This window comes from Taudactylus pleione, unplaced genomic scaffold (assembly GCF_031769625.1).
Source record: "Taudactylus pleione unplaced genomic scaffold, aTauple2 ptg001463l, whole genome shotgun sequence".
Lineage (NCBI taxonomy): Eukaryota > Metazoa > Chordata > Amphibia > Anura > Myobatrachidae > Taudactylus > Taudactylus pleione.
Window position 1 is genome coordinate 1039864 of NW_028285861.1, and position 27554 is coordinate 1067417.

The following is a 27554-nucleotide window of genomic DNA, read 5'->3' on the forward strand; positions in this document are numbered from 1 at the left end:
CATTCTACGGCACTTCCGCCCTCAATCTATGTCACTTCCGCCCTCATTCAATGTCACTTCCGCCCTCATTTACGTCACTTCGGGGAACAAAATCTGAAGGGGGATCTATACCCTGCCGGGCACGGATCTCCCGCTCTCAGTTACACCGCCGCCGCCGCCGCACACAGTCATGGCCGCCGTCTCCTCCACCACTGAGACCGAGAAGAAAGAGGACAGCAACCCCGAGGAGCCGATGGATGATGAGGATGGAGCCGAGGAGGAGGATGTGGAGGAAGAGGTGATCGTGCAGATCGGGGCCACCTACTCGTGCAAGCGGGCGGACGGCACTTTCCGTGAGTCTCTCCCCTTCCCCCTGTGTCTCTCCCCTTCCCCCAGTGTCTCCCCCTCATACTGTATTATCTCTATTACCTCTGTGAGTCTCTCTCATCCACCCCCCTGTATCTCCCCCTCATGTACTGTGTGTGTGTGTATATATAGATGGTCTATATAGATGTATATATGTAAATCCCACTTTACTGTGTAGGAGCACTATAGAAATATGCCAGTGACACCCTTATACCCTCCCCTGTGGCTATATCATGTATAATGTATACATTAAGCTGTGTCTTATCCTTGTCTGGTAATGTGAGATTCCCTGCACTGTATTATATACATTATCCCCCCTCATACAGATGGCCAGGATAGTTAGGCATTGGGGAAGGGGGGGATTAGAGTTAGGCACCCCTAAGGGAGGGTTAGGGGGGTGACTGGGTTAGTTATTACTTACCTCTCTGCGATCAGGATTTTCACTGGTGTCGGGATGCCGCTGTCGGTATTTCAGTCATGCTGGAACCCTATCCCTCCCTGTGTACAGCACGTCCCAGGCTGTATATACTGCAGCCATGCTACACTAGCCAGGGCAGCCGGTCACTAGTTAGGACCCAGAAAATGAACCGTTTATGGAATGGGGCTGTATATAGTAATGATTGCTGCAAATACTAAATTCTACTGTTCACACAACCAGCATAATACATCCAGGCTCGTCCAAGCACATTATATAATGGTTACTATAGTGTTCCGGCTATACTGCGGGCAGGGCATTGAGGATGCCGACAGGGAGTCTCTGCGCATGCGCCCTCCCAAAAGAGGGTGTGACTGACCTGGCGGGCATCTATTCACCCGGTGGAGATCAATGAGTCACTGCAACTTTTTCCCACCTGCGGGACACTGCCGCTCACAGGTGGGGAAGGCACACGGCAGGCTGTTTTAGCGGGGTGCACCTAAAAGGACAGGGCACGTTTTGCTCCTTTAATATCGGGCGTGGCGCCCCACTAAACAGCCTGCAGGAATACTAGTTCCTAGATGTGACCTGACTGAGGTGCTCTGTGTTCCCTCACACTTCTCCCCACATCACTAGACTGGGCATAATCATAGTACAGTTGCATATTGTATGTTTCCAGCATGTAACCCTCTTCTCTCTCTCTCTCTGCAGATGACGCTGAGATTGTGAAAACCAGGATGAATAAACAGGCGGGCAGGGAGGAGTTCTATGTACATTACGTCGGCTGTAAGTAATAACCTGCGTCCTCAGCAATAGTGCCTCGTGGGGGTGATGGTTCCAATTCAGCAAGATAAACACAATGTGCTGTTCCGGAACGACACATCGCATTCCATCCATCCACAATGTGAGCTTTGCCTTACACCCCATAGAGGTACAAAGGGAAACTTGCGATGTCGGTATCGTTACTATCTGATGTGTGCGCAGCTGGGAACCTCTCATATTTGATGGCACATGTATGTGGTGCCGGCAGAACTGAGCGAGTGTATCCTGCCCACATAAGCCGGCGGTATAGCAGCACACACAGTAATGACGGAACCTCACTGCTAGCTGAGTCTGTCCCTAACAGGATGAAAAACGTGATTGTATAATAAATCAGAGGGACCTTTCCCCACTTCTGCGCTCCTGTGAGCATTGTGTTACACAGCTGATGCTCCTGAGTACGTGACGTTATGGAGATGAAACTTGCAAGAGGCTTCCAGCACCAGAAACAGGCGTGTGCCTTATCCTCTCCATATCCCGCACATGGGTCTGTAACGCTACATGACCTGTACTGCAGGGTGGATCCGTGTCACCGTCTCGGAGACTATGTACCAATCTCCAGAGGCGCAAACAACCGTTTTTATTAGTCTCTAGAGCAGTGTTGGGCTACTAGATGCACCCTATTGGCTTTGTATGTGGTATCCGGTTCTGTAATGAAACTGCACTTGCAGGGACTATTGGCTACATAAGTGTCCTTTGCATCTATACTGACGGTGGATATGTAGGGGGTGATGGCTCTTCTGTCCGATCATTGAGAGAGAAGACATAACCGTTACACCATCCAGTTGTACGTGTCCCCTCCTGCTTCTGTGACTGTACCATACTGGCAGGTTGTCAGCCATTGGAAAGAGACCCTAAGGCTGGAATGGGTAGTTCCCCCTCCCCATAGCGTCTCACGTTCCTACCCACTCCTCTTGTCTCCCACCACTGTTTTAGAGTAACCAATAAAACGAGCACGCTACACAAGCCTTTTATAGACCTTTGTTTCCTATATCTGGCTGTGTAATGTGTATTCCTGGAAGACTGAGCAGTGGTCTGTCTGTACCATGGGTGCCAGGGCTGAGTAGGTAACAGCTGGTGCTGCGCCATAATTACAGCAAGTAACGATTACCTTACAGACACAAGCAGCATGTCAGGAGAATTGCCCAGAATGAGCATTAGGCGTGACGTCAGCCTGTGCTGTGTGCTCTGACGTTTTCCTCCTGTTACGGTCATTGTGCAGCGAGCCCAGTATCTGCTCAGGGACTTGGAGTTGGGGTTATTCCTGTTTTTTTTGTTTGGATTTTTATGTCCCAACATTTTGTATTTAAATAACTAGTTTTTAGTTTTGTTTTGTTTTTTTTTTCTCCATTTATCCCAACTTGCGATAAGAATCTACAATCTGCTTTGTGTAATCATTAACGTAACATTTAGTTATGGGTCATTCTGTCAGTCCGAGGAGCCTACCATGGTAAGTGAGAGCCGCTTGTTTGAGCTGAATGACCTACTTCTCTTCCCGTCTTGTTGTATTATGAAACTATTTGCAGTAAGCCCGCTTGTTTCCACAGTGAATCGCCGCCAAAATGAGTGGGTTGACAAAACGCGCTTGGTGCTGGCCAAACTGGAGAAGGATGTAAACGGTACAGACCAGGAGGTGACCGAAGATGGGAAAACACCTCAGAAACGGAAAAACGAGGAGGCCGGACCTGAACCGAAGGTAACGCGAGGTTCAATCCTCTCCGTCTACTATATCCGCTCTCGTTGCGCCGCCTGCACTGGAGGGACCGTAGTAGTGTCCGTAGTAGTGTCTCCGTGCTGCCAGCTCCGGCTTTTAGAAGCCGCCAGGTTCTGTTTTCTTGCTTTTATGTTTGGAATTTTTTTTTTTTATTATTTTTTTTATTATAGATTGAACTTGGATGCTCTCTGTGCTGAGCCAATGGCCTCACGTGTTCTGCCATCACCTTACATATGTTTGTCTGTTTAGTGTGTGTGTTTAGATAGTGTTTCTGAGATCAGTAAATTTGTAGTTAAGCAAATCTTCCATGCAGCGAGTTATTTTCTGTATCTTTCCCCTCCGTCCTTGCTGTCCTGTCGGTGTCCTGTGGCTGCGCCTATTAGTAGCTGACTGGCGCATCCTTTGAGCTTGATTGCTCTGTGTAAAGTGATGTATCCGCAGGTGGAATAGGATTCCTGTACCTGTCACTTTGTACTAAAGTTCTACAAAACCTCAGGAAACGTCAGGGACCTTTTACCTCTAAGACTGGGCGGTGTCCCTGGTAGCTGGGTCATTTGTGCTGGTTACCGAATTGTCTTTGTTCTGTATCTATATGGTGGTGTTCTTTTATTCTGGTATAGAGAATCCTTCGACTTAATCATTGATGCTTTGCAGTTTCCTCATTTCCCGTTGGGCAAGTCATCGGTACCCTGCACCGTCCTGTGTGTATATGTGTGTGTGTGTGTATATATATATATATATATATATATATATATATATATATATATATATATATATATATATATATATATACAAATTTATATTATACAAAAAACTGCGGCACTCCATGTCTGATATACGTAGAAAAGTCTTGTATTAAATCATCCAACAATGAATAGCCAACGTTTCAAAGCCCTCAGGCTTTTTTATCAAGGCATACATCAAAAAAGCATTAACAAACACATATACGCGTCTTACCTTAAGTAAGTGCTGTACCACAATGTTCTGCTGCAGACCAGGGAGAGGGGGCGTCACAAACTCCAGGACGTCCCATGTAGATGACGTCACGGCAATGACGGGTTGTCATGGCAACCCGAGTAGTTGCCGGAAAACCTGTCTCCCCGGTCTGCAAAAGCAGAACGGAGACAATGTTAAAAACAATCAATTTAAATGAATAAATAAATTGTGCTCTGTGTGCTGCATATCCAAAGCACGAACAACACTAGCATTGGTAGTTGTAACGCATGGAAGCAAATTCCGAAATAGTTCTTTTGAATCAAAAACATCTAGTTAATATCGAATATATGGGAAATACTAATCACACTCAAAGAATATAACAATAGCAAAAAGTGGCCTACATCTAGTGAAAAATCGGAAGGTTGGCTGAATGCACTCAGACCCTGTAGATACACGAGGAAAACTATAAACATGAAAGTACACATGAAAAATGAACATAATAATAATAAACTTGACAATTCACAGATAAAACTGTGTGTAAACAAGCGGTCATGGGCTTATGGTCTCAACATGTTCCAATTGATCTTTTCATTAAGTCCTGCTGGGGCAATAGTGCCCAGTTGGTGGATCCATTTAGTCTCTAAACGAAGCAATTTGCCTGCTCTATCGCCGCCACGAAGTGCTATAGGAACTTGATCAATAATCATGTGACGTAGGGAAGCAACTGAATGGTTTAGTTGTAAAAAATGTCTCGCTACCGGCTGGTCAGACGATTTTTAATCAATGCTGCTTTAATCGAAGATCGGTGAACTGCCATTCTTTCTCTCACGGTACGTGTAGTTTGTCCCACGTAATATATACGTCGCACCGACTTACGCAAATATATATATGTTCCAGGAGGAACAAAAGTTGTTTTTTTCCAATACATCGATATCTAATCATATTCTGCTTTATTCACGATACATCGACGACCTGTTTGTCCTATGGACAGGGGGTGAGGAGGCTCTATTGCAATTAATGACACAGGTGAATGCAATAGACTCAACGATTAAATTTACGTTTCAATACGACCGATCCACGCTGAATTATCTCGATGTACAAGTGTCGATTGTCAATGGTAATATTGTTACGGGGGTTTTTTTTACAAACCCACAGACAAAAAAACTTTGCTTCTTGCCAGTAGCCACCATCACAAACCCCTTATAGGTGGATTGCCTAAATCTCAGATGATGCGGGTAGCCCGTATCTCCAGTGATCCGAGTCAATCTGCATTCGAAATCGATCATATCATTGATAAATTTGTAGCAAGGAGTTATAACTTACAGTCCTTATATAGAGCTAAAAATGAGGTCTTACAAATTCCACGCGATCAACTATTATGTCCAGTGGTTAAAGACAAAAAGAACATGATTCCATTGAAGATGGAGTTTCAGACGACAAGCCCAGTGGTCCAGCGAGCCACTAAGGCTCTGTGGCCAATTATAAAGACAGACAAAGATCTCCCGTGCTTCAAAGATAAAGTACCCATGCCTTGTTATACGAGAGGCCGTAGTATACGCGACATGGTAGTCCGTACTGATATCACTAATCTGACTCAAGTCACCGATCTTCGATTAAAGCAGCATTGATTAAAAAATCGTCTGACCAGCCGGTAGCGAGACATTTTTTACAACTAAACCATTCAGTTGCTTCCCTACGTCACATGATTATTGATCAAGTTCCTATATCACTTCGTGGCGGCGATAGAGCAGGCAAATTGCTTCGTTTAGAGACTAAATGGATCCACCAACTGGGCACTATTGCCCCAGCAGGACTTAATGAAAAGATCAATTGGAACATGTAGAGACCATAAGCCCATGACCGCTTGTTTACACACAGTTTTATCTGTGAATTGTCAAGTTTATTATTATTATGTTCATTTTTCATGTGTACTTTCATGTTTATAGTTTTCCTCGTGTATCTACAGGGTCTGAGTGCATTCAGCCAACCTTCCGATTTTTCACTAGATGTAGGCCACTTTTTGCTATTGTTATATTCTTTGAGTGTGATTAGTATTCCCCATATATTCGATATTAACTAGATGTTTTTGATTCAAAAGAACTATTTCGGAATTTGCTTCCATGCGTTACAACTACCAATGCTAGTGTTGTTCGTGCTTTGGATATGCAGCACACAGAGCACAATTTATTTATTCATTTAAATTGATTGTTTTTAACATTGTCTCCGTTCTGCTTTTGCAGACCGGGGAGACAGGTTTTCCGGCAACTACTCGGGTTGCCATGACAACCCGTCATTGCCGTGACGTCATCTACATGGGACGTCCTGGAGTTTGTGACGCCCCCTCTCCCTGGTCTGCAGCAGAACATTGTGGTACAGCACTTACTTAAGGTAAGACGCGTATATGTGTTTGTTAATGCTTTTTTGATGTATGCCTTGATAAAAAAGCCTGAGGGCTTTGAAACGTTGGCTATTCATTGTTGGATGATTTAATACCAGACTTTTCTACGTATATCAGACTTGGAGTGCCGCAGTTTTTTGTCCATGTAACTATTTTCTTACTGAAGGCAACCAAGCAGCTGTACAATTTATTTTGAAGTGCCGGTCCAGATTTTGTTTGTGTGTATATATATGTGTATATATATATATATATATATATATATATATATATATATATATATATATATATATCTATCTCATTATGGTTGCGCGAGCCCTATGCTCATCCGTTCCTCCACCATTCAGGCGACTCTACATGGCCTTCAGATAGCTTGACGTGTGTGGCGTTATATCAGCTGAGCTCTTATTGTTTTTTACCCTACAAATAATCATGGAAAGTCTGTTTATGAGCAATCTCTGGGTGTAGAGTCCATTCTCGGCATTCAGTGATTTGCTTTGTATTACGTTGTAGACCACCGTCAGCATATATGAGCATGGAGAGGCTGGTCTGCAGGCTATACAGATATAATATACATGCAAAGTTAAGCATGCTCTGTCAGGCCCACATGTCCAGTAGGTATGGTGCATGTTAATACATAGAGCAGGAGATAACATGCATTAACATACATCCCTTCCGGGATGCCGATGGTCTAAATGCCGACCGTCAGCATCCCGACTGTTTAATCCCGGGAGGTGTCTAATGACCGGCGTCAAGATCCCAACACCGGTCATTAGACCTACGCGGGAGCCCAACATCCTGGGGTTTCAAGAGGGAGTTAGGTTTAGGCACTTGGGGGGGAGGTTAGGGTTGGGGGGGGGGATAAGGGATAAAATTAGGTTAGGAAATACCTTGGACGATCGGGATTTTCACCCCTGTCGGGCTCACGCTGCCGGCAGTAAATCGTATGTATTCCATCTCTTCCTACCTCATCTCATTTGGACTAGTCTGCATTACTTCCTGTCACTCACTATTGCCTCCATTCATTCATACTATATTACTGGTACGAATGGTGAAGTTTCTGGAACCAGGGCTTTGGGGTCATGGAACCGTCTCTCATCAGGCTTTTACAAATTCCCCACATGCACCAAAACCATTCCCAGATTAAAAGTACAATCAGCCTGTTTTTTTGCAGCACCAACTAGAGCTACGTAGTAATCTGCAGGTCACCCTGGAACGTGTTTCTTTAACCCTGCGCAAATTGAAAGGTAACCACTTCTCACTACTTCAACGTAATACGCCAAACTGTCTGGCACCATCATGGCTGCTGTCCATCCGCTCCCAACAGCCCAATATCAATCAGTTTGCCAAAAGTGATCTAAAACCCTTATTACAGTGGGAATATTAATATCGGGAAGCATTTGCATACTCTGCGCTGCGCATGCGTTTATCCTTTGGGATCCTAAGCTGCTCGTTTGTAGGATTCTTATCCATGCTTGTCGCTGTGACCTTCTCCACCACTTTTACTGCCTTAACTGTGTTTTTGGTGGAATACATGATGGGTATCTAAAGAAAGTTGACAGTTTTCTTGGAAAGCGTCTGACTAGGACGCCGCATAGTTTACCATCTGCTTTCGGTTATAGGCATGACGTAATAACGTTATATGGAGTGTCTGTATAGTGTGTAATGGATGCTGTAGAACATGCTTACTGGCTGCACTGAGTATTGGTAATCTGGAAACTAGTCTGTCTTCCCCCCCTCAGCTGCTAAACCTGTACCAAGTGTGAGAAGATATTGGGTTACTTGTACTCCTGCTGCTAAACCTGATTTGTAGAGGTTTTTAAGGTTTAATTTTGTGACTTCCGGCCTCATAGCAAACTCCATACTTGAGAACACACAACCCAAGTAAAAAAGCAGAAAGTTTGTGTGCATTGCCCAGTGTGTGATCTACCTTGAGGTTTGATGGTAAATTAAACAGTTGTGGTCCCATTGTAATTTTTAACTACACACTTGTTAAATGCATATTTTCTCTTTAAACACAAGATACACATCTCCTTTTAGAATATTCACTAGTTTTGATCTAAATAAAGTTTTCTCATTCGTACCTAGGTATTACACCTTTCAGACTTCTCTCTCTGTTCCTCTAGAAAGCCAAGGTGGAAAAAAATGCTCCAGCAAATAATTCGGTGATGGTCTCTGGGGATTTTGCGGAGGAACTGACGTGCCTCTTGTGCAATGAACTCTTCAAGGATCCCGTCATGGTTGAATGTGGCCACAACTTCTGCCGCAACTGCTTTGACAAGGCCTGGGAAGGTCAGGATTCCTTCACATGCCCTGACTGTAAGGATGTCCTAACTGAGAGGAAATGTACCACCAACCGAGCACTTGCTAACCTGGTGAAGAAGACTGTTGGTGTCACCGCTGTCAAGACCCCAGTGAAGCCTGTAGAGAAGGCCAGGCCCACAGAGAACTGCCCTGAGCACGATGAGAGGCTGAAGCTGTACTGTAAAAACGATGGGACTCTGAGCTGCCTCATCTGCCGAGACTCTCTGAAACACTCCTGTCACAAGTTCCTACCCATCCTGGATGCAGTGGAGGTGTACAAGGTAAGTTGGTGGGTTAACCAGAGAGTTTCAGACGGATTCTCATCTTTGATTTTTATTTACCTTGTTAACATTGTCTCCCCTCCAGTCACAGCTGTCTGCCATAGTGGCTCCACTAGAAGAAGCCTTGAAGGTGACTGAGCAGTTGACCAATCAGCAGAATGAGAAGGTTGAACAGCACAGAGTGAGTGATCTCATACAGAGAATTGGGGTGTAAAAGTCACTGCTTGTACCCATCAAAATGTAATTCCACATGTAGCCACTTGGGGACACACCCAGGGATCTCTTGCAGAAAAACCAGGTCGTCTGTCTTATTCTCTCCCCTCTCTGTACCCTCAGACGAACGTGTCTGAATACAAGCAGCACATTGTGTCGGAGTTTGAGAAGCTGCAATCTTTCCTGAAGCAACGTGAGGAGAAACTTCTGGATCAGCTTAATGAGCAAGGGGATAGTCTGCTGAAAGAGATGGAGTCCAACATGATCAAGATGCAGGAGAACAGGGACAACATTAAGCAGACCATATCTGTGGCCAACGAGAGGGTGAACGATAAAGACTCAATCTCTTTCCTCACAGTAAGTGGTGCTACATGCCCGGTTATACTTACTACTTTAGCTCTAGTTTCCCTCAATGGATGTAAATAACCTTTCTTCTAATTCTATTCCTGCAGGACATCAAATCCTTCACTGAGAAGTAAGTTTCCCGTACACTTCTATTATCTAGTAATTGGAGTCTGATGAGCTTCCTGTCCGTGTCTGTTACATGTTATGTAATGTCCATCTCTATCCTGCCGTCCAGGTGCCAGGAGCAGCAGAAAGAGGCGATTTCCTCCGGGAACACCCTGCTATCCAAGGATCTGTGCCAGGGAACTTTCAAGGGACCCATTCAGTACATAGTGTGGAAGGAGATGAAGTCCTTTGTCGCTCCATGTAAGTCCTGCTCTGCTCAGTGCTCTAGGCCTGCTGTCCCTGCAGGTGTAACATTTATTGCTGGGGTGCTGGATCCTTCTGATTCAGGAATATACTCTCCCCTTACAGGAAAGACAACCTCCCTGTCACCGTCCAGGAACACCCACTACATATTAAAAATACTTCTAGAAGGCCACATGTCCCCAAACACTGCATCGCAATTGTGCAGGGTCAGGAACATAATAAAGCCGTGGAGTTCAGCTTCCCCCCTGCTACTAGCAATTCATACACTTTCACAAATGGTCATTGCTCAGCGACCCAAACTCCCTCAGTTATTTTGGTCTGCTTCCAGCAATGACCGTCTCCCATAGATCAAGGGACTCCCATATCTGTTATTGCCTGTTTCACCCCTGTACGAAGCCATAACCAAGTCTCGGATGACTGGATAACCAGTTAGTAAGATGTAGATCCCTCCAGGAACTGCCCACCTAACTATTCTGTAAGTTCATATAATGGTATAATGTAAGCTACCCGGTTAATGGTATTTCTTTTTCATCCACTAGGGGACACTGGAGGTGCTTACGCTGGGGTATAGAGGCGTGGATAGCTGGAGCTGGCACTTTAATTAATTTAGAAGTGTGAAGCTCCTCCCCCTCTATTCTCCGCCAGCCCTCAGTTTAGAAAATGTGCCTTTGGAGCTGGTCACAATCTGCTGTGCTCCAGGAATACACTTGATTTTTATTTTTTTTATTACATCTTTTACACTATATTAGGTACCCTTTGCCACCTCTCTAAAGGTGGGGTCCGGGTACCTGGCAAACTGTTCTTAGTAGAGCAGGAAGGAGTGCACAGCACTTATCCTAAAAGCAACTGACAGCTCCTTCTCGCTACAGCACTTTTCTACACGGTGACAAGGTCACAAGAAGAAAGAAGTGCTGAGCAACGAGAGAAGAGACCTCTGACGGAGCGCAGTGAGAGTATACTCAGCTGCGCATCCCCCATCTCCCGCCCTGCTTCCCGACGCTGCTTTAGCGCTGCTCTCTATCTAATAAGTCTCCCAGCTAGTTTAGAACGTCGCGGGCTGTCGAGTGGCCGACAGGTGCCGCAGCCAGCATTACACAGGCTCCCCTTCCCCCGCTAGTAGAGCGGCAAGCGGCTATTACACAGTAGCGGGGCAGTCAGAGGGGGAAGTTAATATATGGCCAGCGTTAAGCAGCCATATTGCATGCCTCAGGAGGAAGAAGGGGGCGGAGTCTAATGAGCGGGTTCTCTATATGCGGCAAGCGGCTGTTACACAGTAGCGGGGCAGTCAGAGGGGGAAGTTAATATATGGCCAGCGTTGAGCAGCCCTATTGCATGCCTCAGGAGGAGGAAGGGGGCGGAGTCTAATGAGCGGGTTCTCTATAAGTGGCTGTTACACAGTAGCGGGGCAGTCAGAGGGGGAAGTTCATATATGGCCAGCGTTAAGCAGCCCTATTGCATGCCTCAGGAGGAGGAAGGGGGCGGAGTCTAATGAGCGGGTTCTCTATATGCGGCAAGCGGCTGTTGCAACAGCGTGGCTGCCGTTTCTAACACACTACCCGCATCTCTCCTCATTACAGGAGAGTGCAGAAGCCACACAGTGAGGGCAGAAGGACTGATCTCCTGGCACACATCCCTTATACGGGATCCTTTCCAAAAGGGGTCTGTGAAGATAACACTGGGGTGTACAAAGTGCAGGGAATCTCAATTATTGGGAGGGCGTGGTGTGAGCTGCCTCCTGTTTCCCACTAGCCTTCTGTCTCTGTTTAATCATAGAGTCTGACTCTGTGTGAGTGAGTGGCTGTGTGTGTGTGTGTGTATACCAATGACAAGACTATGGCTTATCAGAAAATGTTTGTTCCAAATGTAAGAACAAACTAAGCCAAATGCTGCTGGCACCACGCTATGCGATGCTTGTTTAGTAACCGAAGGGGCAGCGCAGATGGTGTAATGGTTAGCATTGCTGCCTCACAGCGCTGAGGTTGTGGGCTCGGTTCTCACTACGCCCTAGGGTGTGGAGTTTGTATGTTCTCACTGTGCTTGCGTGGGTTTACTCCGGGTTCCGGTTTCCTCCCACTATAGATACCATTATAAACCCCTGTGGTTATTACTGTCTCACCTACTCCTCCATGGGCCGTTGACAGGGCAATTAGGAGGGTTATCCAAATATCTGGACTGGTACAGATTGTGTGTACCGCTTCTACATTGTCCTCCACTACCTACCATAAGCCTGCACTAAGCGTCCTCTGCCGACTGTCCTCCAGTCGGATGAGGAACCCCTCGCAGCTCGGCGCCGCAGGATTTAGAATCTGCCTCTCAGAGGGTGGAGCCTTTTAATTCTAGCGGTCAGACAGATCCTGAATCTATGTGAGGAAGTAGTTCCTGCAGCTCAGCTATAGATTATAGACAAGCTCTCTGTGGCCTGGAAACAACTGGATAAGCTGTTCCAAATCCACGTAGTTTCCCTTCCGGCTATCCATTTCATCATCCATGATGGAACAGTGGGAAACACCTCCTCCAGTAGATGCGTTTTTTTTTTTTTTTTTTTAAGGAAACTCTTCCTTTGTCGGGTGCTACGTTACTTACGGACTCTTCTGCTAGCAAGTTGGAATCAACACTGCAATTCAATTTACACTGCAGCAGGAGCCTAATTTAGGCTTACGCTTGTTAGCGCTTGGGTTAACTATGCTGCAATTTGCTGGGTGAATCAGTTGATTACGGGCTTGGATACTTCCAGAGCACAGTTACGTTTACTAGCAGAACTCTCAGTGAGTCGGCAGTTTACATTCTCTGGTTTTTTCTTTAGAACGCACAAATCGTTTGCCTTTTACTAAAGATTTCCGTGTAGAGGAGCAAAACTGAGTTTTGTCTCAATTTTTGCATGTCCCAGCTTAATGGGGTTTAAAATGACCAGGGTTTCCAGAGATACAGATCACTGCTCGTATGTCCGCTTCTGCTAATTCTGCCCGCAGAGTTCTCTGCTTGCGCTCTTGGCAGGCGGATGCAGAATCCAAACGGGCTGAGGGTCTACGGTTCACAGGTGATATGCTTTTTAGTCCAGAACTGGACAAAGGGATATCCCAAGACACTGGGGGTAAATGTTCTCTCCTCCCTTTGAATGCTTCGTCACCCAGGAGGACTTACAGACCCCTCATTTCATTCCTTTAGTGCACATCCCTTTTCGTTAAAGGGCCAGAGGTACCCCCTCGCACATTAGGGCTGGCAGAGGTAGAGGTCGCCCACATGCAGTCACACATCGACAGGATCAAAGACCAGTTGGCCAACGGGTGGCTGACTGTCACCCATCCCACCTGGGATCTCCTGCGATGGGACCTTGCTTACAGACTTTTCAACAAGCTTGCAACCAGACCTCTTTAGATCCATGGATTTCCAAGCTGCTTACCTTGCGGTTCCGAATAGATTTCAAAGTTTCCACTCCACATCGGTTCTTCTCTACGAGTCTGCCGGTGTCCACGGACAAGGCCCCTATTAAACCTAAAGTCTTCAAACCAGTATCTGAAGCTGTATCGTTTCACTATGGAGTCGCTTCAGTCTGTCATTGCAAGCTTGTAACCGGCAGAGTTCCTCATTTCTCTGTATATAAAGGATGCGCATCACCATGTCCCAAATTGGGAACCGCATCAGGCTTTACTGCATTTTGCGATTTTGCAAACTCCTGATCTGTTTCGGGCGTTGCCGTTCGGGTTATCCTCGGCTCCCCGTGTTTTCACTAAAATTATGTCTGTAATGACGACCAGTTAATCAAGGCTCCATCGCAATCACTTGTCTTGGACCATGCCTCACTGACATCAATTTCTAGTAACCCAATCTGAGTCCGTCCCAAAGACTCCAGTTCTGGGGAAGGTCCTATATACGCCATTACAGAGGATTTTCCTTCCGGAAGACAAGGCCCGGAATATCCAGTTGCTCTTTCAGCTAGCCCTCAGGTTAAAGAGGGTGTCCTTGCTTCTTGCTCTTCATCTCTTGGGGAAGATGGTAGCTGCTTTCAAGGCACTACAATTCGGACGATTCCACTCCCGAGTATTCCAGCTGGCCCTGCTAACACAGGGGTCAGGGTCTCGCCTGCATCTAAATCAACTGATCCATTTGGCCCCGGCAACCAGGGTGGCACTCCTCGGGTGGATACAACAGACGCCAGCCTCCGCGGATGGGGAGCTGTGGTCCTCGACTATCACTTTCATCGGTGGTCCCTACAGAAAAGACGGTGGCCCATAAATGTTGGAACTCGGAGCAGTTTTCCATGCTCTGCTAGAAGCAGCACAGTTTCTAAGGTACAAGTTCTGTCAGTCAACGCGACGGCCGTCGCTTACATCTATCGCCGGACCGGCACTCGTAGTCGCATGGCCATGCGAGAAGTATCTCAGATTCTCTAGTGGGCCGAGAGTCAGTCAGTAATCTTGTCAGCAGTATTCATCCTGGGAGTGGACAACTGGAAAGCAGATTACCTAAATCACCAGGATATCCATACCGGGGAATGGAAGCTTCACCCACACGTGTTTCACACACGGGGGTCGTCTTTAGGCGGACCTCATTGTGTTTCGATTAAACATCAGTGACCAAGATACGTGTCAAGAACTCTGGATCCGCAGGCAGAGGCTGTCGACACCCTAACAGTTCCATGGACCTATGACATAGTTTACCTGTTTCCTCCGATTCCACTAATTCCTCGTCTACTAAAACGAATAAAACACGAGTCGGCCTTAGTCATTCTCATGGCACCAAACTGGCCTCGGAAGAGTTGGTTCTTCGGTCCTTCTTGGCAGTCGATCCGGGCCACTTCCTCTTCGTCCGGACTTTCTGCAGCAGGGTCCTTTAGTCCACCCCAACTTAGCGCAACTGCGTGTAACGGGGTGGTTCTTTAATCCGATATCTTAAGACGGAAGGGCATCCCAGACTCTGTTATTCCCACCTTGCTTCGCGCCAGGAAACCGGTTTCGGCTGCACATTATCATTGCATCTGGCGCTCTTCTATAGTATGGTGTTACAGTTGGGGCCTTCTGTCAGGGGTGTTTCGTTATCCCGTTTTTACTTCTCTCCGAACGGAATTAGATTCTAGTCTTCGCCTAGGATCATTAAAACAAAGTGCAGATTCCTGCTCTTTCTATTTTCTTTCAACGCAGGTTGGGCCTCCTACTGGCGATGCAGACATTCTTCAGGGGGTGTTGCAAGTGCAGCCACCTTTTGTACCACCTATGGCTCCCTGAGTCTTGATACTTTTGTTTCTTCAGTCTTCCATGTGTGAACCTCCCAAGAGGTTGATATTAAGTATTTGTCTTGGAAGACTGTCCTCCTCCAGGCTTTGGCTACGGATCGTAGGGGTTTGAATTGGGGGCTCTCTCTTATAAGCCTTGTGTTTCATGATGATAGGGCGGAACTCAGGACACAAGCTGCTTTCCTTCCAATGGTTGTCTGGTTTCCACATAAAGCAGCCTATTGTGGTACCTTCTTTGGTAGGGGACTCCGGTGTTTCTTCTACCATAGATGTGATTAGAGCTCTCCACCGACTATGTTGCTTGGACAGCATCCTTACGCGAGTCTGAGTTGTTTTTTTGTCCTATTTATAAGGCTGTTCGGAAGGGTTGGCCAGCATCCAAACAGGCTTGGCACGTTGGCTTAGACTGAGAATTTGTCAAGCTCTTCTCAGCAATGATCGTCAGCCTCCTATGTCCGTGTCGGCTCATTCCACACGTTCTGTGGGTACGTCGTGGGAGGCACGTAGGGGTGCCTCAACTTTACTATTGTGCCGTGCGACCACTTGGTCATCGGTGCTCACTTTTGTGAAGTTTTATAGATTTAACACATTTGCGGCTTCAGCATCATGTTTTGCCGCCTTGTACTGCAGGTTCCTCAGAGCCCTCCCGCTCGGGGGGAAAACTTTGGGACGTCCCCAGCGTAAGCACCTCCAGAATCCCGTAGTGGATGAAAGAGATTTTGGTACTTACCGGTAAATTCTTTTCTCTGATTCCACAGTGGACACTGGACGCCCACCTCAGCGCTTTTCGCCTGTCTGTTCAGTTTGTTCCATATGTTGGATGGTTTTGTTGTTGTGATATTCTCTTCCTTTCACTCCGGTTGTTCTCCATCTCCTCTCTGCCTTCATTTTCTAAACTGAGGGCTGGTGGGGAATAGAGGGGGAGGAGCTTCACACTTCTAAATTAATTAAAGTGCCAGCTCCTGCTATCCACGCCTCTATACCTCAGCGTAAGCACCTCCAGTGTCCCCTGTGGAATCAGAGAAAAGGATTTACCGGTAAGTACCAAAATCCCATTTTTAAGCTCCCAGTGTAATAACTACATAAAATATGGTGTGTATACATTAATCTCCCTCCTTTAAACTATAATAGGAGTCCAAACATGACTGCAAGGTGATGTGGTATTGGTTAGATACCTAATTTATCCAATTGAGCTTTTTTGCTGGCTTTGGATCTTATAGGATAGGGAAATTTGGTTGCAGTTAATAAAATATTAATTGTTTTAAATAGAAAGTTTTGCTCTGTAAAATTCATAGATCAAAGACAAACCAGCTGGGTAGGTGACATTTGGTGTCTGTCCTTTCTGCAGGCCCAGAGTAAGAGGAGAAAGACTGTCCTCTCCTTTGTGGGGCACTAAACCAACACATGAAATCAGTAAAATCTATATATGCTAAAACTTACCTTTTAATGAAATATATCAAAGATGAAAAGAAAGCGCTCCCATATATTACAATAGAACACCACACAAACAAATAGTGGCACAAATCAGTGGTATATCGTTAAGAATTTTTTGGTCCCATAATTGTTGAAATAATACGTGCATGGCTTAGACTCATCAGATATATACCTCAAATAACCACAGATTTATGTGTAGGATAAGAATCATTAAATCCAATCGGGAACAGTTGGCAAACATTTATATAGCCAATCAAGGTTTAGGCAAAAATAATAATTTTCTTTAGAAATAATGCAATACTAGCGTTCCCGCTAGGCTGTTTTAGCGGGACGCTGCGCCCTGCCCTCCTCCTGGAGGGCAAAAAACTCCCTGCCCTCACCACGCAGCGCCCCGCTAAGACAGCCTGCGGGTGTCGTCTTCACCCGCGGGTGGGGAAATGTGCGGTGACCCGGTGAATAGACGCTGGGTGCATGCGCCCGGCAGCTATTCTACCTGTCAGCAGCGCTTGGGGGCTGCCCGGCGTGTCCGTAAGTGCCGGGCATGCCCCCAAGAGTGACTAACAGGGACGGGTCTTCTAGATCCACCCCCTTTTCGTGATTTATACAGGATTATGGTTGCTCTATACTGCCTTAATTGTGTTTGTATACTAAAATTGTTCCTAGAGTTACATACATGATATATTGCACTATGAAGATGACAATTCTCTTTTTTGAAGACCATGGGAATTAATGAGCTGCTATTTATGTTTGGTGTTGCCGTGGTGACTGCTGCTTACTTTCATTAAGGAATTTTTTTCCTTTGGAATATGATATAACTGTATCCTATATATTTTCGCCAGGGGATAGTATCGCATTATTTCTAAAGAAATTTTTTATTTTTTTTGCATACACCTTGATTGACTATATAAATGTTTGCCAACTGTTCCCAATTGGATTTAATGATTCTTATCATACGCATAAATCTGTGGTTATTTAAAGTATAGCGGAGCCAGAGAGGGCACCTTTGTGCACGTGCGCCAGAGAGGGGGCGTGGTCATTGAAAAGGGGGCGTGGCTATAAGACTCGTCCCCTTTTCATCACTCTTGGGGGCGTGCCCGGCACTTACGGACACGCCGGGCAGCCCCCAAGCGCTGCAGACAGGGAGAATAGATGCCGGGCGCATGCGCCCGGCGTCTATTCTCCAGCGGTGACCGGGTCACCGCACATTTCTCCACCCGCGGGACACTGCGACCCGCGGGTGAAGACGGCACCCACAGGCTATGAGGGAAGGGTGCTTTTTGCCCTCCAGAAGGAGGGCAGGGCACCGCGCCCCGCTAAAACAGCCTAGCGGGAACACTAAAGTATACATCTGAGGAGTCTGAACCATATATATGTATTATTTCAAAAATTATGGGACCAAAAAATGCCACATATTTGTGCCATTATTTGTTTGTGGTGTTGTTGTTCTATTGTAATATATGTGAACTCTTTCTTTTTTTTTTTATCTTTGATATATTTAATTAAACATTAAGTTTTAGCACATATGGATCTTTACTGATTTGATGTGATGATAGATTAGTGCCTCACAAAGGAGAGGACCATCTTTCTCCTTACTCTGTATACTCTATTTTACTCTCATGGGAGCACCTCTGTGTACTAATTTCAAACTAATATTGGGTTAATATTTTTTTTATCACAGTAGCCTATCCACCACTACTATCTCTGCACATATCTTTTACTAATTAAGAGGTTTCATACCAGTGCTCAGGTCTTCTCCCCATTCGCCTTTCCCATCATACTCCTTCTACAGGCCCATAAACTTATTTTGCCCAGTCGCGCCTGTAGAGAAAAAGTTTAAGTGTCTAATACATGTTAACTGTCCCTCTTTTGGCTAAATTCACGTTTTATAGTGTGTTTTAAAAAAACGTTTGAGTTGTACATTTGCCTGTGGCCGATTATAGCACTCATTCGTTGAGAATTGGGGCAGCTGCTTGCCCTGCTGTTGCTGGCTCTTCCATCGACACTATTAAAAAGTTAGGTCGTTGGAAGCCTGGATCTTATAGAATTAATTTTTTTTTTTTTTTTTTAGGGGGGGATAAATTGCCTTGTAGAATGTGCTACCTACGTGTATTTTGGGAAACCCAAGGCCTTATGCTGCCCACCACTTTGGGGGAGTGAAGTTCTTTCCAATGTTGCCCTCCAAAAAGAGGTTTTGCGATTCCTTTTTCATCCATCTGGGGGATACCTTACATCGGAGGTTATGCATAGTGAAGGGTGGAGTCAGACACTAGTTAGTTGAAACTGGCTCCCACCTCTTATATAAACCCTCCCCTTCCATCGTATGCTCAGTCTTGTTTTTAGTGCCTTGTAGTAAGGCACTGGCTAGGTCCTAGCTTTTAGTTAGGTTTTATTACTTTATTTTGATGTTTTGTTTTGGTGGTTTGTTCCTGGTGACTGGCACTAACAGAGTGGGAGATATATAGGTTAGAGGTCTGCGTGAACCCTGTATCCCACTCTAAAGATGGCCCCTGAGAGAGTCACCAAACTACAGAGTCCATGGGTCTTTCTCCAAGCCAGACACACATCTGATTTAAAAAATGTAAAATCTTATTGCCGTTTTGTACTGCTTCCCAGCTCACTGCTTTTGAGCAGGTTGGCCGGGCTAGTTATTACTCACATGCACTGTAGAGCCGGCTTGTCTCACACCTCCCTGGGGCTTCCACAGCATCACGCTGCTCTCAGTCCCTGGTGGTTTCTTTGTTGGGCTGCCAGAGGGGTTACAGAGCAGAATCATGCTGCTGGCTTTGAGGAGAGAGGGGGCTTGCTGCGTTCTAGGATGCGATGCAGCTGCACGTGTAGTCGCGCAGCAGGTGAGGTCATCGGGCCAGGCCACGGTTCGTCTCCGGAGAACGCCTGAGGCTGTGGTTACACAGGTGTCCTGAGTGAGCAGGATGCCGCGGCTGGCCACGCCTCCCTCGAGTATTATCAGTAGTTCAAGCTGCTGCTGCAAAGCCGGGCATGAGTACAGCTGACGTTTTTGTGGAGGAGCTCACAGCAGGTACTGGGGGATAGAGGCTGACAAGTTAAGCAGCGTCTCTGGGCTTATAGATATATAAGCATCTTTTACTGCACTGTTTTCTCAAATTTAGGCAGTAACATAGAGGGGAATGCGAGATTTATTTACCTTTTAAATTCTTTGCAATAAAAAAAAAAAAGTCTTTTAAGAGTCCAGGTTTTTCGTTTGCATTAAACAGATGGATGAATAGTCTTAATTAGCCTCCTCCTTCTTTTTTTTTTTTTTTTTTTTATATTCAATCAGTGCTACACTCTTTCCATGGGAATTTATGTAGCTATCTGTTTCGACTAGACTTGTCATTCTTTTTCAGTATGGATAAACCAGACAAGGATTCTAAAAAAGACAGGGATCAGTCACTGTTTATACTTGTATGAAATGTGAGAAAAAATTGCCAAGCAGTACGGACCCAGGGTCGCTCTGTGCTGGTTGTTCATAGGGGTTTTCGTTATCTGAAGCCGGTGATGCCTGATTGGGCCAGATCTATGGCTGATGCTATAGGTGAATTACGTCACTTTCAGGAAAATTTATATGCTCAAGCTCCTCCTTTGTTTGATCCCTCGATAGAACCCAGATGGACCTAGAATATGGAACAATGTCTTGCTCAGAACATCTGCAGGGGCCACAGCCGTTAAGACGTTCAGGCCATTCCTCAGTAGATTTCCCTGGAGAAGAGGCTTTTTAGCTACCTCTTCCCAGGAAGACGGGGAATTGGATTATGACTGAGAAGGTACCTCAAACTGGGAGGCTGACTCCCATTCTGATTCAGGGGTTTCTATGTTGATAGATGCGGTCAGGGAGACTTTGCAGCTATGCCAGAGACTAGTTCAGTTTCTTTAACTGTAAGAAGAAACTGATCAGGTTTTTCACAAATTTTTACATTTTGAGGAAATATTAAAAGCAGATTGGTTAAAACTGGATTTTAAATTTTGAATTCCGACAAAAATGTAAGTGTCTTTATACTTCTTTTTTTTAAGAAGAAGATACCAAACTTTGGGAAATTCCAGCCATGCTCCTATTGCTAGGTTGGTCAGGAATACTGTTCTTCCCACAACTCAGTCTGTAACTCCTAAAGATCCTATGGATAGAAAGAATGAGGTTGTACTTGAATCTTTATTCACTTTGTCAGGAGTATCGCTGCAACCAATTCTGGCCAGCGCCTAGGTGATAAAGGCTATCAATCCCTGGCTGAACCAGATGATTACTGGTTTTCAATCAGGGGAGGTGTCTGAAGCTAACCCCTTAGCTGATCAGATTTCGTAAGCTCTAAACCAGGGGTTCCCAACCACGGTCCTCAAGGCACACTAACAATCCAGGTTTTGAGGCTAGCCATACTGGAGCACAGGTGACTTAATTAGTACCTCAGTTATTTTGTTTAACCATCTGTGCTCAAGCCTGGATATCACCAAAACCAGGACTGTTAGTGGGCCTTGAGGACCGAGGTTGGGAATCACTGCTCTAAACTATATAGGTTACGCTTTAATAGATACTATTCAGGTACAGTGTCCTATTTCAGCCTTGGCTGTTGCTGCTAGACTTTCGCTATGGCTTAAAACATGGAAGGCAGACATAGAATCCAAGCATGCTTTAGAGGCATTGCCTTTTGAAGGAGGTTCCTTGTTTGGTTCAGACTTATTTCTCAGGTTACAGGAGGAAGTCCTTACCTTCCTGTAACTACACATAAACCAAACTCTCCTAGGTTTCATTCATTTCATACTCAAGGCAGAGGAAGCTTTCATGCTTTCTGAGGTGTGCCTAGGGGTCCCCGAAGAGCGTCCTTTAGGGGACGAGGTGTCCCCGGCACCAGTCGTCCTCTTGCTAAGCCAGCAGGTCAATCCACATGACTGTCATGGAACTGGGACTCGTCCTTTGGTGTGAGGCCGCTTAATAAGATTCTGGGAAACCTGGATTCAATACAAACCGCATTTTTGGGTGTGTCCGATTGTAACCAGGGGTTACATTTTGGATTTGGAGGGTCCTGTTACAAAAAGATTCTTTTCCACTCCTCTCCCTGTGAATGGTTGCAGAAAGGCAGCTCTCATACAGGCAATTTCTGCGCTTTCCGACTCCGGAGTAATTGTTCTGGTACTACAGCAAGGCCTGGGGTTCTACTCCATATGGTTTGTCTGCCAATAAAAAACTGGGTCTTTTCATCCCATTCTCAACCTCAGGGGGTTAAATGATTTATCTCCATTTAGGAAAATTTCAAGATGGAGTCAATAAGGTCAGTCATTTGTTCCATAGAAGAAAATTAATTTCTGGCTTCCATAGATATTAAGCATGCCTACCTCCATATTCCTAAATGGAGGGGTCATCGGCATATTCTGCGGTTTGCAGTGGGACATCAGCATGTTCCGTTTCAGGCTCTGCCATTCGGTTTGGCCACCACCCCCAGAGTATTTACAAAGGTTATGGCTCACATGATCTCCCCACTCAGGAGTGGGGGGATAAATGTGTTGGCTTATCTGGATGATTTGTTGCTAAGGGCAGCCTCCATAGCCCTATTGCAAGGATATCTTCAGATTACCTTAGGTATGCTCCAGGATTACGGCTGGATCATCACTTTCCCCAAATCAATTTTAGTTCCATCTCCAAGGATGGTATTTTTGGGTTGTCTCTTAGTCACCCAGTGTCGCTGTTTCTTCCTCAGACAAAGATTCAGGATCTTCAATCCAGAATAAGGACCATTTTACAGATGTCTCATATCTGTTCTCAGGACTATGCAAATACTGGGGAAAATGGTGGCTTCATTAGAAGCCGTTCCTTTCACCAGGTTTCATGCCCGTCCACTACAAAACCAATTGCTTCATCGATGGGTGAAGCCAAACTTTTGATTAAACAGGCAGATGTTCAGATTATCGCTGCAGACACGGCAGTCTCTCTGGTGGTGGTTACAGGATGCTAATCTGAACATTGGTTGCCAATTGTCAGTAGTAGATTGGACCATTGTCACCACAGATGCCAGCCTAACAGGCTGGGGGGACGGTGGTTCTAGAAAGACACCTTACCTGATCTTTGTTCTGTCCAGAAAGCCTCTCTTTCCATCAATATACTGGAATTAAGGGCAGTTTGATATGCATTGATTCAGGCTCAATGCCATCTAAGGAATTTACCAGTGTGCATCCAATCAGACAATGCCACGCCAGTTGTTTACATAAACTAGCAGGGTGGCACACACAGCTGGAAAGAAATATGGAAGGTTTCTCACATCCTTCATTGGGCAGAAAATTGGGTTCCAGTTATTTCAGCAATTTACATTCCGGGAGCGGACAACTGGGAGGCGGACTTCTTAAGTCGCCACAGTGTGCATCCAGGGGAATGGGAATTACACCAGGTGATGTTTGCAGAAATCGTTTCCAGATGGGGGATCTCCAGACATAGATCTAATTGCTTCTCGTCTCAACAAAAAGCTTCCAAGGTACGGATCTCTGTCCAATGATCCTCAGGCATCTCTGGTGGATGCCATGACACACCTTGGGTGTTCCAGCTGGATACATCTTTCCTCCTCTGGTAATGTTACCAAAGGTAATTCAGCGGATTTGATCAGTGGCACGGCCGGTCATTCTGGTGGCTCCATCATTGGTACGCAATTCTTTGGACCATGTTGGCAAACCTGTTGCTTCAGGATCCATGCTGTCACCCCAGTTTGCCTCGTTTGGCTTTGACGGCATTGTTCTTGAATCCAATATTTTAAGGGCCAAAGGGTTTTCAGAATCTGTGGTGAAAACCATGATACAGGCTGGCAAACCAGTTACTTCCCAGACTTATCGGATATGGAAGATATAGATTTCTTGGTGTGAACTACATAAGTTCAAACCTGAGAGATTCCGAGTATCTTGTCTTTTCTGCAGCATGGGTTGGTTAGGGGTCTTAGATTGTCCTCTCTTAAGGGACAAATTTCGGCCCTATCGATCCTTTCAGAGAAAATTGGCCTCCATTCCTGAAGTTCCTGAACCTCCTTGCAGGGTGTTTTTCGCATACAGCCTCCGTATGTCCCGCCAGTTCCTCCTTGGGACTTGAATTTAGTTTTGGAGGCTCTTCATAAGGCACAGTTTGAACCTTTTGGAAACTGTAGTATTGCGATATCTTACTTTGAAGGCTGTTTTCCTTTTGGCCATGGCCTCGGCCAGAAGGGTATCTGAGTTAGCGGCTCTTTTAAATCTCCACTTCTCATTTTCCATGAGGATAGGGTAGTGTTATGCACTAAACCATCCTTTTTTCCAAAGGTGGTATCGGCTTTCCTCATTAACCAGGATATTGTCCTTCCAGCTTTTTGCCAGGATTCAGTAACAAATGAAGATTCTTCCTTAGCACTGTTGGATGTGGTACGTGAGTTACGCATTTACTTGGACCGTACTGTGTCTTTGAGGCATACGGATTCCCTGTTGGTGTTGATTGATGCACCAAAAAGAGGCTGGCCTGGCTTGAATGGATCCATCGCTAGATCTTTCACTTCTGTCATTCAGCAGGCATATTTGTCCTTGAATGTGACTGTTCCGGCCACAATTGGGACCAAGTCGACTCGTGCGGTCGGGGCTTCTTAGGCTTTGTCATGGTGCCTCAGTTGAACAGCTGTGCAAAGTAGCTACCTGGTCATCCGTACACACTTTTACAAAATGTAACCGCTACCATACATGTGGCGCAAGGGATGCCAGAGTTGGACAGGTAATTCTTAGAGCGGTCGGTTGCGACGCTCAGCCCCCCCCCCCCCTTAATTGGCTTGCATTGGTATATCTCAGATATAAGGCATCCTCCAGAAGGATGAAAAAGGAAATGCAATTTTTACTCACCATAAAAATCTCTTCCTTGGAGTCCATCTGGGGGATGCCAAGGTCTCTCTTTTGTTTGGTTTCATACTAGATGGTGGTCTCTGGTTTCTCACTTCTTCAGTGGGTCTTTCTCAGGCTTTGTTAAACAGTAGACTGAGCTTATGGTGGAAGGGGAGGGGTTATATAGGGGGTGGGAGGAGCTAGTTTCAACTAGCTAGTGTCGGACTCCATCCTTCACACTGCATAACCCAGATGGACTCCTCCCGAGGAAGGGATTTTACGGTGAGTAAAAATCGTATTTTTCGTCTTCATATGGGTCACCCAAAAGCACTTGTTCCCCATCCTGATGGGCTGTTTCTGTAAGTATTGTGACTGTTATAGGCTGTTAATTTCATGTGAACCTTCTCCTTACAGGTTTACTCACGAAGTCATGTCGGGTGTGGCTTGTGGGAGACACTTGCATATACTGGGCCAGCAGACATCAGGCAGCTGGTAGAGTTGCAGAGATGTTGGGGGCAAGTGAGGTGAGGTGGTTGGTTTCCAGAGATATGAGTTCGAATGATTTGATAGAATGTCTAACCAAGGCTGAGAAGACGTGGAAGATCCCAGACTGGTTGGTGGTACACCTAGGCGGTAACGACTTAGGCACCTGTAAGGGTGTTGAGCTAATCAAATCCCTGAAAGCAAATCTTCAGACGATTTTTACACATTGGCCGCAGGTAGGAATTGTGTGGTCAGACATCGTTCCCAGGAGGTTTCGGAGGGATCCTAAACAGGGCCGTGGTGTAAATAAAGTGATTAAAAAGGTGAACGCGGCCATAGCCCACTGGGTGGGGAGTTGGGGTGGTACGGTCATCAAGCACCCACGCTTGAGTTATGAGAACGAAGCCTTTTATGGGCCTGATGGGGTCCTTTTGACGGACGAGGCTTTGGAAATTTTCATAGAGGACATCTGTTCTTTTTTAGAGGAGGGGGTAGGGGCACACAGGTGGGTAGACGACCTTTGAAGCAGCGCTCCTTGGCAGGCCTCTAATATGTGCAATAGCGGTTGGCTGGCGTTCCCCCTAGAAAGATTGGCTAGATTGTCTCTACCTTAGAGGAGGACCTGGTCTCCATCTCAGGGAGGGGTCAGCGCTATGCCAAGAATGAGGGAGTGGGGCCGCTGAACTATTTTTCTATCCCATTTAATTTAAATATCAAGATGGTGCTGAGGTAGGCGCTGTTGTTCTCGTCACCCATTTAATCATGTTCTAATTTGATCAATAAATTCAGCTGTGAACGCTTTAATAGATTTTCAATTGTCCATGTTGTTATTTATATAATTGTTAGTGCTAAGGTCATTGAAATAATAACCGCTGGGCGACTTAAAGTGGCCGAATACTTATTTAAATGAAGCTAGATAAGCGTTCAGGTTTTTTATTCGAGGGACCGGGCTAGTCTGTGTTAGAAGGGTGAGGGGTCGGGCTTGGGGCAGATAAGGATTTAATTGAGTTTAAGGGCAGCCAGCCTATAGGAGAAAGTGGAGTATCCTTACCTGCTGGCTATTGACAGGTGCACCCCGGCTCCTTCATGAGTTAACAGTGGACCCCTTCAGTAATAGTACACCAAACCAATGCCTGCCTATAGGGACTCTCCATGTAGTGATAGACTTGTTATATTACCTTCATTTTTTTTTTTGGTCTGTTCACGCATTCTGGAATTCTGTTGTGGTATAATACAATGTATTGTACTGATGTTCTAGCTGTAAAGATCATTTGGTGCTATAGGGAGGGTTCACTTAACTGCCAGGATTATCTTGATCTTTATAGAAAAAAATTGACATCCCCTTTTCCTAAAATTTCCAACGCTGCTTCCAAAGTGTAGTTTCTCCTCACAACTGACCCTCTTGCTTCAACATATGGCCATATGAATGAAATAATTTAACGCCAATGTGATTTTCCTTGCTGACACCCCAAAGTCTGAACTCCGGCTTCAGTGCTCACATAACTCAGCCTACTAAACGCCATTCTTATGTTTGACCATTTCGCTATTCATTCTGTTCCTCAGATCTGCCTCCAATGTTGTTGGACCCCAGTACAGCGCACCCCAACTTGATACTGTCTGATGGGCTGACCAGTGTCAAATATGGGGCCGCCAAACTCCCTCTCCCCGATAATCCCAAATGTTTCAGCCAGTGCAACCTTGTGCTGGGATCTAAGGGTTTCGGGTCAGGCCGACATTACTGGGAGGTAGATGTGGGAGATAAAACCGCTTGGGATGTTGGCATGGCCAGCGAGTCCAGCAACCGTAAGGGTAAGATCAAGCTGAACCCCAAGAATGGGTACTGGGCAATATGGCTGAGGAATGGCAACGCGTACATGGCCCTCGAGTCTCCTTCCAAGACCCTTGTCCTGAATTCCAAACCTAAGAAAATCGGCGTCTATGTGGATTATGATGGTGGTCAAATATCTTTCTACAATGCGGATGACATGTCCGCCATCTACACGTTCAATGCGACCTTCACTGAGAAGCTGTATCCCTACCTGTCTCCATTCCTGCACGATTCCGGCCGTAATGCGGAGGCCCTGCGGTTTGTACATAGTTGATCTCTAGTCGGTTACATGGGGTAGGAGAGGCGTAATTCACATTCCATCAGGCTACTCAGTAGTTCTTTTTTTTTTTTGGGGTGGTGGGAATCTATTCTAGTTTATTGCCCGACTGAAGCGATTTGTTTTTGGTCACCCTTGTAGTGTATTCTATTACGGTTTACCCCAAGGGGATGCAATCGGGAAACCGGCTGACGTAATCCTGACAGCCAGCTTCCCGACTGCTTTATCCGGGGGGGAGAAAGAAAAAGAGAGTTAGGTTTGTGGCACCCAGGGGGGGACTTAGGGTTAGGCACCCCCCTGGGAGGGTTATTGTTACGCACCCCTGGCGGGTACTTGGGGTCAGGC

At 45.8% G+C, this 27554-nt stretch overlaps 1 protein-coding gene and 1 non-coding gene across 3 annotated transcripts; both read left to right on the forward strand.

The window, feature by feature from the left end:
- Nucleotides 1-53: 53 nt before the first annotated feature.
- On the forward strand, nucleotides 54-27554 carry LOC148442555 (nuclear factor 7, brain-like). Of its 2 annotated transcripts, none has more exons than XM_088463812.1 (9): nucleotides 54-332; nucleotides 1472-1546; nucleotides 3127-3275; nucleotides 8751-9209; nucleotides 9295-9390; nucleotides 9546-9779; nucleotides 9875-9897; nucleotides 10003-10133; nucleotides 26668-27554. In XM_088463812.1, the coding sequence occupies exons 1-9, from the start codon at nucleotides 170-172 to the stop codon at nucleotides 27204-27206; spliced, it is 1869 nt and encodes a 622-aa protein (XP_088319938.1). In that variant the 5' UTR covers nucleotides 54-169; the 3' UTR covers nucleotides 27207-27554. The 2 variants fall into 2 exon arrangements, with proteins under 2 accessions (XP_088319938.1, XP_088319937.1); XM_088463811.1 differs by lacking the exon at nucleotides 26668-27554 and adding an exon at nucleotides 25036-25912 and having other exon boundaries at nucleotides 55-332.
- LOC148442556 (U5 spliceosomal RNA) lies at nucleotides 12919-13035 on the forward strand. The gene has a single exon (XR_015875791.1). It is a non-coding gene; the product is annotated as a U5 spliceosomal RNA (small nuclear RNA).

Excerpts from the sequence above, each read along its gene's own strand:
- LOC148442555 (XM_088463811.1), top strand. The coding sequence starts at position 170 with ATGGCCGCCGTCTCCTCCACCACTGAGACCGAGAAGAAAGAGGACAGC. Across the intron at positions 9,780-9,874 it reads ACTCAATCTCTTTCCTCACA|GACATCAAATCCTTCACTGA; the intron begins GTAAGTGGTGCT and ends CTATTCCTGCAG. Across the intron at positions 9,898-10,002 it reads ATCAAATCCTTCACTGAGAA|GTGCCAGGAGCAGCAGAAAG; the intron begins GTAAGTTTCCCG and ends CCTGCCGTCCAG.